This window comes from Zootoca vivipara, chromosome 13, assembly GCF_963506605.1.
Source record: "Zootoca vivipara chromosome 13, rZooViv1.1, whole genome shotgun sequence".
Taxonomy (NCBI): domain Eukaryota; kingdom Metazoa; phylum Chordata; class Lepidosauria; order Squamata; family Lacertidae; genus Zootoca; species Zootoca vivipara.
In genome coordinates this window covers 54149419-54166971 of record NC_083288.1, presented here as the reverse complement: position 1 = coordinate 54166971, position 17553 = coordinate 54149419, and the positions used below count along the sequence as shown (strand labels likewise).

General features: G+C 45.5%; 2 protein-coding genes across 2 annotated transcripts in view; both read right to left on the bottom strand.

The window, feature by feature from the left end:
- Positions 1–314: 314 nt before the first annotated feature.
- On the bottom strand, positions 315–13997 carry LOC118094452 (zinc finger protein 557-like). Its single transcript, XM_060281409.1, has 5 exons — positions 13981–13997; positions 6938–7019; positions 6626–6711; positions 5975–6093; positions 315–3570 (listed from the first exon to the last, which is right to left on the bottom strand). The coding sequence occupies exons 1-5, from the start codon at positions 13995–13997 to the stop codon at positions 2408–2410; spliced, it is 1467 nt and encodes a 488-aa protein (XP_060137392.1). The 3' UTR covers positions 315–2407.
- Positions 11250–17553, bottom strand: part of LOC132593077 (zinc finger protein 665-like) — a 29304-nt gene continuing 23000 nt past the window's right edge. The window contains exon 6 of the mRNA XM_060282015.1: positions 11250–16067. Within this exon, the coding sequence (XP_060137998.1) occupies positions 15064–16067 (1004 nt within the window). The 3' untranslated portion in view covers positions 11250–15063. The remainder of the gene's footprint in view (positions 16068–17553) is intronic.

The window sequence follows — 17553 nt, the reverse complement described above, 5'->3', positions numbered from 1 at the left end:
GGGGAGGGGGGAGACTCCTCAGGGGAAGAAGAGCCGCAGGGATCGCTGTGGGAATGGGAAACAAGGTTTCAGGATCGGGGAGAAGAGTAAGAGTTTGGCACTCCCTCCAGCGCAGAAACCCCAATCACGGACTGGGAACAGGTGTTCACTCCCACGGGATCGGACGAGACGGATTTCCTAGGGTTTCAGTCCTCACCTCCAGTATCCTCGCAGGGCTCCGGCTGGGAGCACGTTTTCACCCCCACCAGCTCGGATGCCACGGAGTTTTTGGGATTCCACTCATCTCCGCAGCTGCCCATCTCCTCGGGGGGGGGGGGGCTGGAGGGGGGTGGATGTAAGGGGAAGAGAGTATAGAGAACCTCCCCCTTGCATCAGGAGTAGCTCCTCCCCAAGCAGCGATGGAAGCGCGGGCTCTGAAGAGGCTAGTCAGGAAGAGGAGAGAGAGTGCCAGGTCTCTGGCAGCATGGGAGAGCCCCGGCTCCACAGGAGGGAAGAGAGAGAGGCGGAAAGGGGGGAAAGGGAAAGCACGGAGCATAGACCTTTTCCCCCGGTTCCGGAATTACGGAGGAGGAGAAAGGGGAGGAGATTCACTGTCCCGAGGCTATTATGTTGGGGGAAGTCATGAAGGGGGGCAGTGCCGGATTCTGGATCGGAATGAGCAGACATGTTTCCAACACCCCGTTACACTGTAAATAGAGTGCACCAATAAGGACTGTTAAAAGACAAGCATGTGGAAAGTTGTTACTCTAGAGTAGTCGCAACAACCTCTGACAGCTACTATTGAGTTCTTTCATGGGAAGTGATATTTCCTTCCAGCTGAAGTTCTTTCCACATTCCAAGAACTATTCGGTTTTCTCCGTCACATGAATTCTTTGATGGAATTGAGTTTGCTTCAAGGGGAATCTCTTTCCACACTCTTTTTTTAAAAAAAATCTTTTAAAATTATTTTCCACATAAAAAAGAAAACAATACAGTCACAAAAACAACAAAACAAGACAAACAAAAATACAAACTACAAAGTAGGGGGAAAAGGGGGAGAAAAAAGATCTACTAATCATATCTTTTTCTTCACTTTGTGGACTTCCTCGATTCCTCCCACATTGGGTCCCTATTTATCATATTCTTTCAGCAGTTTTCACATTATTATCTTAAATCTTCTACCATACTTCCAATTTATATTTTAATCTAAAAACCTCAAATTTATTTTCTTATCATAAAACCCCAAAATCCAATTATTTCTCCCCATAACTTACAGTTTTTGCCAACAATGAATCACCATTATTATATTTGCTCATTAAAACGAACAACATTTGAACAATTAAAAATAATTTGTCCGCCCTTCCCCCGGGCCCAGATTTCCCAAACTTTTCAGCGAATTCCAAGTTTCATACCAGTATCAGACCTTCCCAGTTAATCCAGCAAAAAATCACACATGTATATCTTTTAACCCGCTCCCACCCTTTCCCAGGACCTCCACCAAATTTTAAAACCCCACTTCAGCTGTTTCCTCACTTCTCCACCTATATCCCAACACCTCCCAACTTCCTTCCCAATCTCCCAGAGGGTGCTTTGCCCTCCCTCTCTCACTAGAAGGACAACAGACCCCTCTGGTTGTCCCTTGAGAAATCCTTGATTGTGATCCAACGCCGGTTCCACATCTCCACTTGTGGAACATGTTCTTCTTTCTCTTCTTTGACCAAGGTTGGTGGTTTATCATCTTGACTCTCTGCATTTTCAATATCAATTTCCAAATAGCTTCTTAGCTGCATGTTGCTCATGGCTAAGTCTTGTTTAATCTCCAAAAGTTCCATAAGAATCTTTTGCCAGTCCTGATCTTCTGATGTTGAGTCTGCAGCCATTATTGCTATGTCAAATCCCGTGGGGAAAAACAGCAGATTACAAAGCCGGAAATGGCAGATCATATTTCCAAACCTCAAACTCCATTTTTATGTCCAATCTGCATTTCATTTACATTTAACTTCTTTTAGTTAATTTTTCAAAGTCTTTATCCAAAGTCTTAGTCACCTCTTCAAATTTACTTTTTAATTAATAAAGTCAAAACTTAATATAATAATCCAATTTTTATTGTAGCAATATTTAAAAACCATTCACTGATCCCTCTGGGAACCTGGATCCTGGAACTTCCTTTATAAGATGTGAAAGTCTTGCAGGGGATTTAAGATATTTCACACTTCTCCTCCAGTCCTGTTTCAGAGAAGAGTTTAAGAGTCAAATTCTTGACAAATTGATAACTTCCTTTCACCTTTTATCCAGCAGTCAGGTTACTGCATACAGTTCTCTCAATGGGGAGAGAGCCGACTTCCTCTTTAAGCTCTTCTCCCGTGCCAATTCTTTCAATTCAGAAACAAATTACATATCTTTTACTCACAGTGTCCAATGTTTAAAATTATTTTCTTTTAAAAGAATCCACCGCTCTCCGCCGTTGGCACGAAGCTTCACCCCGCGAGGATAACGATGGCACTCGAAAAAATGGCCCTGTGACTGCCACTCTACCTGCTCCGGGGCTCTTTTTCAAGCTTACCGGGGTGTAAAGGAGTCGCCAAAGGGGCTCTGCCGACTTCTTCATCCCCAGACCGCTCGATCTGGGGCTCTTTCGGGGGGCCGCGTCGCTCTCGCGGCTCTTCCCACCTCGCGGAGCTGGGTTTCCTCGAAACTCGAGGCAAACCCCGCCGATTGGCGCTGGCGGTGAACCAGAAGTTCCTCTTTCCACACTCTTGGCACCTTGGGAGTGGTTTCTCCCCAGGGTGAATTTTCTTATGTCGCCATAACGCTTTTCATGCAGCAAAGCACTTTGTGCATTCGAAGCACTAATATGGTTCCTCCAAGTATGAATTATTTGATGGGAAGTGAGATTGGCCCTCTGACTGAAGCTCTTCCCACATTCCAAGCACCAATATGGTTTCGCCCCACTGTGAACTCTCTTATGTCGATGGAAGCCACTTCTTGTAGTAAATAACTTTTCACATTCCAAGCACTGATATGGTTTCTCTCCTATATGAATTCTTTGATGGATAGTAAGACTTTTCCTCCAAGTGAAGCTCTTCCCACATTCCACGCACTGATATGGTTTTTCCCCACTGTGAATTCTCTTATGATCATGGAAGTTACTTCTTGTAGTAAAGAACTTCTTACATTCCAAGCACTGATATGGTTTCTCCCCTGTATGAATTCTTTGATGGGAAGTGAGATGGGACCTCCGACTGAAGCTCTTCCCACATTCCAAGCACTGATATGGTTTCTCCCCACTGTGAACTCTCTTATGACGATGGAAGTCACTTCTTGTAGTAAATAACTTCTCACATTCCAAGCACTGATATGGTTTCTCCCCAGTATGAATTCTTTTATGTGCTTTGAAATGTGAGCTGTGATTGAAGCTCTTTTCACATTCCAAACACGGATAGGGTTTCTTCCCAATTGGATTTCTTTGATGGGAAGTGGCATGGGAGCTCTGACTGAAGTTCTCTCCACACTCCAAATCTTGATGTGGCTTCTCCACTGTGAGGATTTTGTCATGTTGTTCCTTTTTCTTAATTTCTAATTCATCACCACCTGCAACGAAGAGAGGAATAGATCAGAGCCTAAGAAAGAAATAGAATTCCCAGTTTTTGAATAATGCTCATGAAAATTTGTGATAAAGGAAGATCTGAAGGGAGTTAGATGGGACGTCTTACTGTAGGGTTCACTTCCTTTGCTGACTGACATTCACTGACATATTTATAGGAAATTCAGGTTCAAAAATCCTGTTCTTGTCTGGGATGAAATTTCTTTGCCTCAATCATCGAACCAACTCCATCTGCAAGCTCAGAAGTCTATTTGAATATGAACTGTATTCTCGGTCTACCAATTACCTAGCATCCAGGGAAGAATTAAAGTGCTGGGTAATGACAGAATCCTAAATGGGCCTGGAAAATATCTAAAAAAACTTAAAACTAACTAATTTCAAAAGATTAAAATGAATATATAGTTCTGAAACTTTGCCTTTAACTTCTAAGCTACACTGTTCGTAAATCCCCGTTCTCTGTTTTTCCTATGCGGAACAGAATAAAAACCGATGGTAACTTTTTATAAGTGCAGAGAAGCAGAGATGATCAAAGGAGGAGTACTAACAGAACATAATTAGTAAATCATAACAAAAATAACACTGAATGCCTTTGGATTTTTGATATGCCATAACCAGCAGGTAAGAGATGAGATGTGCAGAATGGCTGGAGAGGTATGAGAGAGACTGCAGATGAGAGAATGGACAGAATCTGTTGGAAAACCCTGAGATAGCAGTAGATGAAGAAAAGTCCACAACTTTACAACTGTATGAAGGAATGAAAGAAAGAAAGAAAGAAAGAAAGAAAGAAAGAAAGAAAGAAAGCTGTTCTGAAGCCGGAAGAGATTTACGGATGATTGAAGGTGGCAAAGACTGAGGACTGAGCTGGAAATAAATACACAGGCAGAAAAAATCTCTCATCTGTTGGAAATTGGTTTGGAAAAAGACTGGAGGGAACTGCAATGATCAATTGTAAATAGGACCATATTTTATGGCATTGTTTGATTAAACGAAGACACAATAGGCAAATAAGTAGGAACTATGATATTATTAAGATTTGTCAGAACCCTCGGCGAGAATTCATCATAATGAAGTGGAGAAATGCCATACTGGAAATTTAATGAGAATAACCCATGAACTTTATGATTGGATAAAGGTGAAGCCGAAAGGCCTAGAAGGGAAGATTGAGAAATACCATCTTGCAGCATGAGAAAAGACTGGATATCAATAAAGCCAGAAGTTGTTCTGGAATGCATAATTGGAATATTTTGAATAATTGTTATATACATAATTCACAGACAGAGAAGCAGAAGACGCTCCTCTCCTTTATATGTTATCTTGTTTCATATCTTTTTTTCCCTATGACTTTTAATATTTGTTATTTGTTTGACAATTTCATCTACATGTATGTTTTATTTTTTGAAGTTTCCTATCTTGGAGAAAGGAGGATACACGCAGGAAGGTGATGGAGAGAAGCTGAAGGGCTGAGGAAAGGGGACGAGGCTCCCAGGTGAGAGCTGGGAGGGTTCGCTCTTCTGGGTCTGGAATAAGGATATAAAGAGCTTGGACTTATTATACTGTATTTCTCTCTCTCTTCCTTTCCTTTCTTTTTCTTTTTTCTGTTAGAAGAAGAAGAAGAAGAAGAAGAAGAAGAAGAAGAAGAAGAAGAAGAAGAAGAAGAAGAAGAAGCAGCGTCTCCACCCCCACCATTCAGCCCGGACACCGAGATTCAGCACCGAGGGCCTTCTGGCGGTTCCCTCATTGCGAGAAGTGACGTTACAGGGAACCAGACAGAGGGCCTTCTTGGTAGTGGCACCCGCCCTGTGGAACATCTCCCAGCAGATGTAAATGCAATAAGCAACTTTTTTACATTTAGAAGACAACTGAAGGCGGCCCTGTTTAGGGAAGTTTTTAATGTTTGATGCTGTACTGTTTTTAATATTCGGTTGGAAGCCGCCCAGAGTGGCCTGGGACACCCAGCCAGATGGGCGGGGTATAAATAATAATAATTATTATTATTTTCTGTTAACAATCTTACCTTTCTTTTTCAGAATAATTTAGCTTTTATTGTATTTCAAGTGGGAAACTTTCAATAAAAATCGTTTTTTTAAAAAATAAAAAGTCCCTTTGCTCCACCAAAGAATGGACAAAAACTAAAACCTGACAGAAGTGACTTCCACTTCCCTGAACACTCAGAAACCCTGTCCACATCCTTGTGCAAAAAGGCAGAAGTGGAGGAACATTATTCACAGACAAAACAGTCCCTAGCCTAGGTGAGCTGTGGGGGGGGGGGTTGAGAGAATCCCAGGTGCTCTAGGGGGCAACGTTGGGATCCATCAAAATATGGGAGGATTGTCCCAGAGAAATATCTATTGAATTCCAAAGCAGATATGATGACCCAACAGGGAACTTTACCAAGAGAGATCATGGTCCTACAAGTCTCCTCCATGAAGTCCTGATGCAGAGCTCTCTGGGCAGGATCCAGCAACGCCCACTCCTCAGCGAACAGCAACATCTTCGAAAGAAACTGAAGCCTGAAAGAAAAATATCCTTCTCTTAGGGAGCAAAAAGATTATTTCCTGCACGGTGCTCTTTTGCTTCCTGCCTGGGTTGTTTTAATGGGATTGGTCTGCTGCACATTTTGATTATTGATGCTTCTTATAATGCTTTAATGGAGTTATTTCAGTGTATTTTAATGATGGGTATGAATCTTAGTGAAAATGGGTGGAACTCCACCTTGTTTTATTCAGATCATTCTCTCTGTGCATCCAGTTTGCCAAATGGAATAATCCCTCTCTCCTCTCCCTGAGTTTTGTTCTGGAATGGAAAGACTCTCCAGATGCCCTAAAGACTATTTATAATGAATAATACTAGTGACATTCAGAGTTAAAGTGAAGTGGCTACTCCTTATCCTCAGTGCATAAACCTTCATTAATGGCATTTTGAGCTTTTGTTAAGGGCAGCTTTGACAGAAGCAATCAGGAGCGGGGAGATTTGTTTGGGCTCAGAAACACCCTGTCTCCCTCACCCCTCAGCCTCTCTCCCCGCAAGGCTCCTTCCCCCTACCTGATCCGGTTCCTCAGCCACTGCTTCCCCTCCACCAGGATGATGAAGAGATGGATGAGGAGGTCTTGCCGGCATCCTTCTTTCACCTGCGAGAGACAAAGGGAAGTGGGGAGACAGGAGTGCATGATGCTTCTCTCAGAGGTGCATTCTGGCCTTTGTGCCCATTTCATATTTTAGTTATGCTAAAATACATCTCCTCTCCTTTGGCCTCTTGGCCCCAAGTATCATCCTCAAAACACTGAAAGAACCCACAGAGTAGTTTAAGAATCGCCAGAATGTGACCACACAGAGGAAAAACTCCTTCCTCCTTACCCAGCGGCCTCTCTCTGGCGTCCAGCGAAGTCCTCTCTGCCTCAGAGGAATCAGGACCCGTTTCTGCAAGCAGATCCTTCTCCTGAAATAGCAACATTTTGCATTGGCGAAGGAGACAGGAAGAATTTGTAAGAGGGAATGTGAGGAAAGGTTAGAAAAGGGAAAGGATGAGCAACTAGGAGAGTTTTTTAGGATCTTCTCCCTCCTGTTTGGAGCCCCTTGGGAGTATCCAGAGGAAAGTCTCTCTCACCTGCTTCTCCACCTGCTTCCTCTCCTCTGCCTGACTCAGGAGAAAACCTTCAGCCAGGGCCACTGCCTGGGAACTGGTCTCTGCTCCACATTCCCTCACCCAGCTCTCCATCTCCGGGGGAAGGACAGCCAGGAACTGCTCCAAGATCACCAGGTCCAGCATCTCAGCTTTTGTGTGCCTTTCTGGCTTCAGCCACTGGTGGCAAAGGTGGTAGAGTCGGCTGCAAACCTCACGGGGTCCTTTGGCCTCCTGGTAGCAGAACTGCCTGAACTGGTGGCTCTGGACCTCTGAGCGAAGGGTGTTCTCCTCACCCAGGATCTTCTGCACAGTGTTTTCCCAGCATCCCCCACTTCTTCCAGTTTCCATGGCATGGCCTCTTCCTCTTTCAGGGCCAGCTGAGTCTTGCTCATCCATCTGTAGAAAGGAATCCAGTTTTTCTTTGGCCAAGTTTTAACTGTCTGATTCAGAGGTGCTGGAAAATACTGCAAAGGAAATAGATTGTTTTGTTATTAAATTGGCACACAGTCAGCAGCAGAAGACGGTCCCCTGAGCAAGTGTGGATGAGTCTTGCTAGGAACCAGAGTATGACTACATCACAGGCCGGACTCTGAGCTTTCTTGAAGAATGAAAGGAAGAAGAAGAAATCCTCTTGCCCTCCTAGGGGGAAAGTGAGCAGGCCAAAAGTGGAGGCAGATGAAGGGGTTTCTGTGAGAGGAATTTGCCTGGTTGATCCTGCCTTTCAGTGTTTGCATAAACTTTGATTGACAAGTGAGTCCTTTGTAAAGAGTGTAGTTTGGACACTAGGCTAGAGTGAAGGGTGGATAACTAATAATAATAGCATTAGTAATAATAATGTGAGGGACCCAGGTGGCGCTGTGGTTAAACCACTGAGCCTAGGGCTTGCTAATCAGAAGGTCGGCGGTTTGAATCCCTGTGACGGAGTGAGCTCCCGTTGCTTGGTCCCAGCTCCTGCCAACCTAGCAGTTCGAAAGCACGTCAAAATGCAAGTAGATAAATAGGAATCGCTACAGCGGGAAGGTAAACAGCGTTTCCGTGTGCTGCTCTGGTTTGCCAGAAGCGGCTTTGTCATGCTGGCCACATGACCTGGAAGCTGTACGCCGGCTCCCTCGGCCAATAATGCGAGATGAGCGAGCAACCCCAGAGTCGGTAACGACCGGACCTAATGGTCAGGGGTCCCTTTACCTTTTAATAATAAGAATAATAGTAACAACAACAACATTACATAGCTTAACTCCCCATAGACCTAAACGGTGTGTTTAGTCTCAAAAGACCCTGTGGACCCCTGAGCCGCTGCAGGTCTGAATGGGTGCAGACGTGTCACTCAAGGGTCTAGAAAGCATCCCTGTCTGAGTCATGGGTTGGGGCTGGGGATAAAGGTTAACAGCATGAGAAGGAGAGGAGCCCTGCAGGATCAGGCCACTGGGGCCCCTCTGGAGTCGCCTTTCCTGTTCCCACTGGAGCCCCAATGGGAAGCCCCCAAGCAGGACTGGGGCACAGGAGCCTCTCCTCCTCCCTGCACTGGTCCCAGCCTTGCCTCCTGGGGCAGGGAGTTCCATAGGCTTGACTCTGCACCGCAGGAAGAAGCGCTTTCTCTGCCCTGCCCCCTCCCCTCTCCCAACAGTCTGTCTCGTTGACTAAGTCAGCTTTTCCTTGATCTATTTCATGTGCAAACCTTTCGGTCCGGCTCCCACCTGGGTCAGGAAATGGGACTGGTCCCCCGCCCGGGCTGGGCAGAGAGGAAGGGGGCAGGAGCCTGGGCTGCCTGGCTTGGGGTCCCCCCCACCCGCCTGCCCCCTTCTCCCCATTGCACCCCTTGCAAGAAGAGAGGAGACTCACCAGAGCTCTGCATTGGCGAAGGAGACCAGGAAGGGGCGGGGGAGGGAGCGGCTCGGGAGGACCTGCCCCCCACTTCCTGTCCTCTCTAGGAATCCAGCTCGATCCTTTTAACCCTTGCCGAGCGCATCCCGCTCCTCCTCTCCGTGTCCAGAGCCCAGGAGGAGGTGCTTCCTTCTGGCGAACCGAGCTGCTCCCTCCCTTGGAAAGAGCTGCAAGGGGACCCCCAAGGGCCATCCAGTCCAGCCCCCTGCAAGGCGGGCATCGAAAGCATCCCTGGCAGACGGCCAGCCAAGCTCGGCTGGAAAAGCTCCCCCCGCGCGCGCCATTGCTCCTTTCGTGAAACACGGGGGGGGGGGCGTCGTCCTCCCCTCCCCCACCCAGGAAATGGGGGCCCAGAACGAGAAGACCCTGGAGATGGGGGCGAAGAGGGTGTGGCTGGGGGGCGCCCAGGGGCTCCAACTCCTCTCCCAGCCCAGAGGATGCTGCCTTCAGCCCTGCTCCTCCCCTCGGAGGAGTCACCCCAGCAGGGCAGGAGGGCCCAAGAGGCACAGCTGGGACCAGACTCTGGGCCCCATTGATTGGGTTTGTGGCAAGTGCTGGTTGGTAAAATCAGAAAGGGATTCGGAGACCATTTGCGAGGGGACCCAGAGATTCCGACGGCCATGGGGCCTCCACAGGCTTTGATCTGGCTCTGGTCCCCAGGGGACAGAGGGCCCCTCTGCATACCCACCCCTAGCAGGGCAAAGGGCCCCTGCTCCCTCGGATGGGGGGCAGGAATAAGCTGGTGCCTCCTGCCAGGACAGACCCTGGGGGTCCCTCCAGCTGCTCCAAGTTCCCCGCCTTGACTGGCAGCCTTGACCCTCCAGGGTTCAGGATGGGGAATGTTCCCACTTGACCCTGAGATGCTGCCAGGGGGGACGGAGCCTGGGCCCTTCCGCATGCCAAGCAGGTGTCCTGCTCCTGAGCTATGGGGGTCCTTCCCAGACTATTCAAGGGGCAGAGCTGTGAGCTGGGTCTTAGAATCACAGAATCATAGAGTTGGAAGAGACCACAAGGGCCATCCAGTCCAACCCCCTGCCGAGCAGGAAACACCATCAAAGCATTCTTGACATATGGCTGTCAAGCCTCTGCATAAAGACCTCCAAAGAAGGAGACTCCACCACACTCCTTGGCAGCAAATTCCACTATCGAACAGCTCTTACTGTCAGGAAGTTCTTCCTAATGTTTAGGTGGAATCTTCTTTCTTGTAGTTTGAATCCATTGCTCCGTGTCCGCTTCTCTGGAGCAGCAGAAAACAACCTTTCACCCTCCTCTATATGACATCCTTTTATATATTTGAACATGGCTATCATATCACCCCTTAACCTTCTCTTCTCCAGGCTAAACATACCCAGCTCCCTAAGCTGTTCCTCATAAGGCATCGTTTCCAGGCCTGTGACCATTTTGGTTGCCCTCTTCTGGACACCTTCCAGCTTGTCAGTATCCTTCTTGAACTGCGGTGCCCAGAACTGGACACAGTACTCCAGGTGAGGTCTGACCAGAGCAGAATACAGTGGTACTATTACTTCCATTGATCTAGATGCTATACTCCTATTGATGCAGCCCAGAATAGCATTGGCCTTTTTAGCTGCTGCATCACACTGTTGACTCATGTCAAGTTTGTGGTCTACCAGGACTCCTAGAGCCTTTTCACATGTTCTGCTCTCAAGCCAGGTGTCTACCATCCTGTATTTGTGCCTTTCAATTTTTTTGCCCAAGTGTAGTACTTTACATTTCTCCTTGTTAAAATTCATCTTGTTTGCTTTGGCCCAGTTGTCTAATCTGTTAAGGTCATTCTGAAGTGTGATCCTGTCCTCTGGGGTATTGGCCACCCCTCCCAATTTGGTGTCATCTGCAAACTTGCTCAGGATGCCCTCAAGCCCATCATCAAAGTCATTGATAAAGATGTTGAATAAGACTGGGCCCAAGACAGAACCCTGTGGCACCCCACTAGTCACTACTCTCCAGGATGAGGAGGAGCCATTGATGAGCACCCTTTGGGTTCGGTCAGTCAGCCAGTTACAAATCCACTGAATGGTAGCATTGTCTAGCCCGCATTTTACCAGCTTCTTTACAAGAATATCATGGGGCACCTAGTCAAGGGCCTTGCTGAAATCAAGATAGGCTACATCCACAGCGTTCCCTTCATCTACCAGGCTTGTAATTCTGTCAAAAAATGAGGTCAGATTAGTCTGACATGACTTATTTTTCAGAAACCCATGCTGACTTTTAGTGATCACAGCGTTACTTTCTAGGTGCTCACAGACCGTTTGCTTAATGATCTGCTCTAGAATCCTTCCTGGTATTGATGTCAGGCTGACTGAGCAGTAATTGTTTGGGTCCTCTCTTTCCCCCTTTTTGAATAGAGGGACAACATTTGCCCTCCTCCAGGCTGCTGGAACTTCGCCTGTTCTCCAGGAATTTTCAAAGATTATTGCCAGTGGTTCTGAAATCACCTCTGCCAGTTCTTTTAATACTCTTGAATGCAGTTCATCTGGCCCTGGAGACTTGAATACATCTAAACTAGCCAAGTATTCTTGTACTACCTCCTTACTTGTTCTGGGCTGTGTTTCCCCTGCTGAATCATCTGCTCCATATTCTTCAGGGTTTTCTTTTTTGGAGAAGACTGAGGCAAAGAAGGCATTGAGGAGTTCTGCCCTTTCTCTATCCCCTGTTCGCATTTCACCATCTTCTCCTCTAAACGACCCCACTGTTTCCTTGTTCTTCCTTTTGCTACGGACATACCCATAAAAGCCCTTTTTGTTGCTTTTAAGCTCTCTAGCAAGCCTGAGTTCATTCTGTGCTTTAGCTTTTCTGACTTTGTCTCTACACGTGCTGGCTATTTGTTTGAATTCCTCTCTGGTGATTTCCCCCTTTTTCCATTTTTGGTATATATCCCTTTTAAATCTTAACTCAGTTAAAAGTTCTTTAGATAGCCACCCTGGCTTCTTTAGGCACCTTCCATGTTTCCGTCTCATTGGTATTGCCTGAAGTTGTGCTTTTAATATCTCCCTTTTAACAAACTCCCAACCATCATGAACTCCCTTCCCTTTTAGTATTTCTGTCCATGGGATCTCACCCAGCGTTTCCCTAAGTTTTCTGAAGTCGGCTTTCTTAAAGTCTAGGATTTGAGTCTTAGTATGCTTGGTTGCTCCTTTCTGCTGAATAATAAACTCCAGAAGAGCATGATCACTCCCACCTAATGATCCTGCCACTTCTTCCCCACTAACCAGGTCATCACTATTGGTTAGGACCAGATCTAAAATGGCTGACCCTCTTGTTGCTTCTCCCACTTTCTGGACAATGAAATTGTCTGCAAGGCCAGTGAGGAATCTGTTCGACCTTATGTTCTTGGCTGAGTTTGACATCCAACAAATATCAGGATAGTTGAAATCCCCCATTACTACTATCTCACTTCCTTTCGAATGCTTGGTCATCTGTTCCAGGAAGGCATCTTCTGTGTCCTCAGTTTGGCTTGGGGATCTATAGTAAACTCCCACAATGAGATCACTGTTGTTTTTCTCTCCCTTAATTCTGACACAGACACACTCAATTTGGCTTTGAAGTTTTAAATCCTGGATCTCTTCACTGGGTCTTGACTGGGTCTTTCACCAAACTGCCCCTTCATTCCAGCTGCCACCCCAGAGTATTTTTAAATTTTCCTTTATGGTTTATGATAACCTTATTTTTCATTTACAGGGGTATCTTGGTTCTCAAACTTAATCCGTTACAGAAGTCCGTTCCAAAACCAAAGCGTTCCAAAACCAAGGCGCATTTTCCCATAGAAACTAATGCAAAATGGAATAATCCGTTCCAGACTTTTTAAAAAGAACGCCTAACAAGACCACTGATTCATAAAATGAAAGCAATAAACAATGTACTACAGTCACACAATCAATCAGTAGCTGAACACAAAAACAAAACAAAAAAGCTGCAAAAACAAAAATGCAAAATAAATGGCAAAAACAGACAGGCCTCAGCGTAACACTCAAAACGAAGTGTAACACTCAAAATGGAGCACATTCAGCTTCCAGAAAAAGTTCACACTCATTTCTCGGTTTGCAGTGTTTGGGTTCCAGGTTGTTTGAGTACCAAGGTGTTGTTAACCTTAGTTAAATTCGTATGCTGCCTTCATTTGAAGATATCAGGGCAGTCCCCAGCATTAAAATTGAAAATTAAAACACCAATTACATAATAAAAACAAAAATGAAACACACCAATATTCTCCTCCCACAAAGAGACTTAAAAGGATAAAGTTTAACTAGCCAAAGGCCTGATTGTTATGTTGTACTTACTTAAAGACCCTTCCAAACTCTCAGCCAATCAACAGTCCCTCCGCCCAGCTAATATTACCTTAAATCTATTATATTTGCTAGAGGAGTATACAGCTTTAAATAAAAACACCAGAATATGGCATCCAAATTCTAAGCAGACAAACATGCACAAACAATTTCTAAGAGTCTCATGGGAGAGCCAGTGTAGTATATTGCCTAGAGCAGGGATGTCCAACAGGTCGATCGCGGGGTTTTGGTAGATCGCGATCGATCGCTGGCCCCCTCCCCTTGCCCTCATCCTTCGGTGAGCTGCTGTTCTCTTTGACCCCAAAATAATGTAAAAGCGTTGCACCCCTGCCCCCAAAAGCTAAGCAACGTGTGCCTTCTGAAACCCCTAAAACGGGGCTTTCCCCCTCCCTAAAAAAAGCTCAACAACTTCGACTTGAACCCCTAAAAATGGGGGTAGATCACTGCCAGTTTTTAATTCTGTGAGTAGATTGCAGTCTCTTGGAAGTTGCCCCCCCCCCCTGGCCTAGAGTATTCGACTACACCCTGGGAGACGTGGGTTCAAATACCTACTTGGCCATGAAGCTCACTGAGCGATCTTGGGGAGCCTAACCTACCTCACAGTTATTCTCATGATTGAAAAGGAGGTGAAGAACCATGTAACCCCACAAAAACATAACAAGAAAGAGATTCTGAATAAACATCAAGATGCATTGCAGTTGGTTAGACTAGATGACCCTAAAGGTAAAGGTAAAGGGACCCCTGACCATTGGTCCAGTCGTGACCGACTCTGGGGTTGGCGCTCATCTCGCATTATTGGCCGAGGGAGCCGGCGTATAGCTTCCAGGTCATGTGGCCAGCATGACAAAGCCGCTTCTGGCAAACCAGAGCAGCACACGGAAACGCCGTTTACCTTCCCGCTGTAGCGGTTCCTATTTATCTACTTGCATTTTGACGTGCTTTCGAACTGCTAGGTTGGCAGGAGCTGGGACCAAGCAACGGGAGCTCACCCCATCACAGGGATTCGAACCGCTGACCTTCTGATCAGCAAGCCCTAGGCTCAGTGGTTTAACCCACAGCGCCACCTGGGTCTCCAGAGATGACCCTAAAGATCCCCCCCAAAGCTACTATTCGATAATTCCAGGATTTTCTCCACTGTGAGTTCTTTCATGGGAAGTGAGATTTCCTTCCAGCTGAAGCTCTTTCCATATTCTATTGAAACTGTTCTCTGTAATTCCATCACTGTCTGGTATTGTACAGCCTCTAAGCTGGATAAGAAGAGGCTCCAACAAGCAGTAAGAACTGCAGAGAGGATAATTGGTGTTAGTTTGCCTCCAATAGAGACACTTTATGCCGCTCGAGTCAGGAAGAGAGCAGAGAGAATTGCTGTAGACCCTTCGCATCCTGGTCATCACCTGTTTGATTTACTCTCATCCGGACGTCAGTACAGGACTCTATATACAAAACGTCTCGGCACAGGAATAGCTTTTTTCCTTGTGCCATCAGAATGTTGAATCTGTAGTTGTGGACGGAAGGGAGGCCAGTTGGTGGCATGGGATCTTTTCGCTGTGCTGTTGTATTGTGAGGGGAATACTGTTTGTATGAGGTACGTTTTTTTCTTCACATTGCAATGTAGTCGAAGCAAAATTCCAAGTATGGTTGATACTTGGCCAATAAAGTATTCTATTCTATTCCAAGCCCTATTCATGTTTCTCTGCTGTATGAATTCTTTGGTGGGAAGTGAGAGTTTGCTTCAAGGTGAATCTCTTTCCGCACTCTTGGCATTGAAATGGTTTCTCCCCACTGTGAATTCTCTTATGTCGCCATAACTCTTTTCTTGCAGCAAAACACTTTGTGCATTCTAAGCACTCATACGGCTTCTCCCCTGTATGAATTCTTTGATGGGAAGTAAGACTGTCCTTCCTGGAAAAGCTCTTTCTACATTCCACACACTGGTATGGTTTCTCTCCGCTGTGAATACTCTGATGCCGTTGGAAGTATCTGCTCGTAGTGAAGAACTTCCCACATTCCAAGCACTGATATGGTTTCTCCCCGCTGTGAATCCTCTGATGTAGACAGAGGTATCTGCTTGTAGTGAAGAACTTTCCACATTCCAAGCACTGATATGGTTTCTCCCATGTATGAATTATTCGATGGGAAGTGAGATAAGAGCTGCGACTGAAGCTCTTTCCACATTCCAAGCACTGATATGGTTTCTCCCCACTGTGAATTCTTTGATGGGATGTGAGATTGGCCCTCTGACTGAAGCTCTTCCCACATTCCAAGCACTGATATGGTTTCTCCCCACTATGAATTCTCTTATGTTGATGAAAGTCACTTCTTGTAGTGAAGCACTTCTCACATTCCAAGCACTGATATGGTTTCTCCCCTGTATGAATTCTCTGATGGGAAGTAAGACTATTCTTCCGACTGAAGCTCTTTCCACACTCCAAACATTGATATGGTTTCTCCCCTGTATGAATTCTTAGATGCGAAGTGAGAGGGCTGCTCTGACTGAAGCTCTTCCCACATTCCAAGCACTGATATGGTTTCTCTCCGGTATGAATTCTTTTATGGGCTTTGAGATGTGAGCTGTGATTGAAGCTCTTTCCACATTCCAAGCACTGAAATGGTTTCTCCCCTGTATGAATTCTTTGATGAGAAGCGAGATTGCTGCTGTCACTGAAGCTCTTTCCACATTCCAAACACGGATAGGGTTTCTTCCCAGTAGGATTTCTTTGATGGGAAGTGGCATGGGAACTCTGACTGAAGTTCTCTCCACACTCCAAATCTTGATATGGCTTCTCCACTGTGTGGATTTTGTCGTGTTGTCCCATGTTCTTAATTTCTGATTCCTCACCCCCTGCAACGAAGAGAGGAACAGATCAGAGCCTAAGAAGGAAATGGAGTTCCCAGTTTTTGAACAATGCTCATGAACATTTGTGATAAAGGAAGATCTGAAGGGAGTTAGATGGGAAGTTTTACTGCAGAGTTCACTGCCTGACTGACATTCACTGACATATTTATGGGAAATTCAGATTCAAAAAGCCTGTTCTTGTCTGGGATGAAATTTTTTCGGCTCAATCATCGAACCAACTCCCGCTGCAGGGTCAGAGGTATATTTGAATATGAATTGGATTCTCTGACTACCAATTACCAATTTAATCCAGGGGAGAATTAAATTGCTGGATAATGACAGAATTCTAAATGGGGCTGGAAAATATCTTTAAAAAAGCTCAAAACTAAGTACTGGTGATTTCAAAAGATCAAAATGAATATACAGTTCTGAAACTTTGCCTTTAACTTGTAAGCTACACTGTTCGTAAATCTCCTTTCTTCGATTGTTTTTCCTATGCGGAATGGACTGAAAACCGATGGTAACTTTTTAAAAGTTCAGAGAAGCGGAGATGATCAAGGGAGAACTAATAGATCATAATTAGTAAATTATAGCAGAAATAACACTGAATGCCTTTTGATTTTTGCAATGTCATAAACCGGCAGCTAAGAGATGAAATGTGCAGAATGGCTGGAGAGGTTTGATAGAGACTGCAGATGAGAGAATGGACAGAATCTGTTGGGAGAAAAACCTGAGACAGCAGTAGATGAAGAAAAGTCCACAGCTTTACAACTGTATGAAGGGATGAAAGAAAGAAAGAAAGCTGTTCCAAAGCCAGAAGAGATTTATGAATGGTTGGAGGTGGCAAAGACTGAGGACTGAGATGGAAATTAATACACAGGAAGGAAAAGCTTCTCATATATTGGAAATCAGTTTGGAGAAAGACTGGAGGGCATGGCATGAAAAGAATTTGTTTCCTTTTTCTTTGAACTGCAATGATCAATTGGAAAAAGGGCCATATTTTATGGAACGAAGTTTCATAGAATCATAGAGTTGGAAGAGACCACAAGGGCCATCCAGTCCAACCCCCTGCCAAGCAGGAAACACCATCAAAGCATTCTTGACATATGGCTGTCAAGCCTCTGCTTAAAGACCTCCAAAGAAGGAGACTCCACCACACTCCTTGGTAGCAAATTCCACTGCCGAACAGCTCTTACTGTCAGGAAGTTCTTCCTAATGTTTAGGTGGAATCTTCTTTCTTGAAGTTTGAATCCATTGCTCCGTGTCCGCTTCTCTGGAGCAGCAGAAAACAATCTTTCTCCCTCCTCCATATGACATCCTTTCATATATTTGA

Bases quoted from the DNA above. Each gene is read 5' to 3' on its own strand.
- LOC118094452 (XM_060281409.1), bottom strand. The intron at 6,094-6,625 runs GTAGGGGGAAGG...TTTTTCTTTCAG, and splicing joins TGGCTGAGGAACCGGATCAG to GCTTCAGTTTCTTTCGAAGA. The intron at 3,571-5,974 runs GTAAAGTTCCCT...TCTTCGTTGCAG, and splicing joins TAGGACCATGATCTCTCTTG to GTGGTGATGAATTAGAAATT.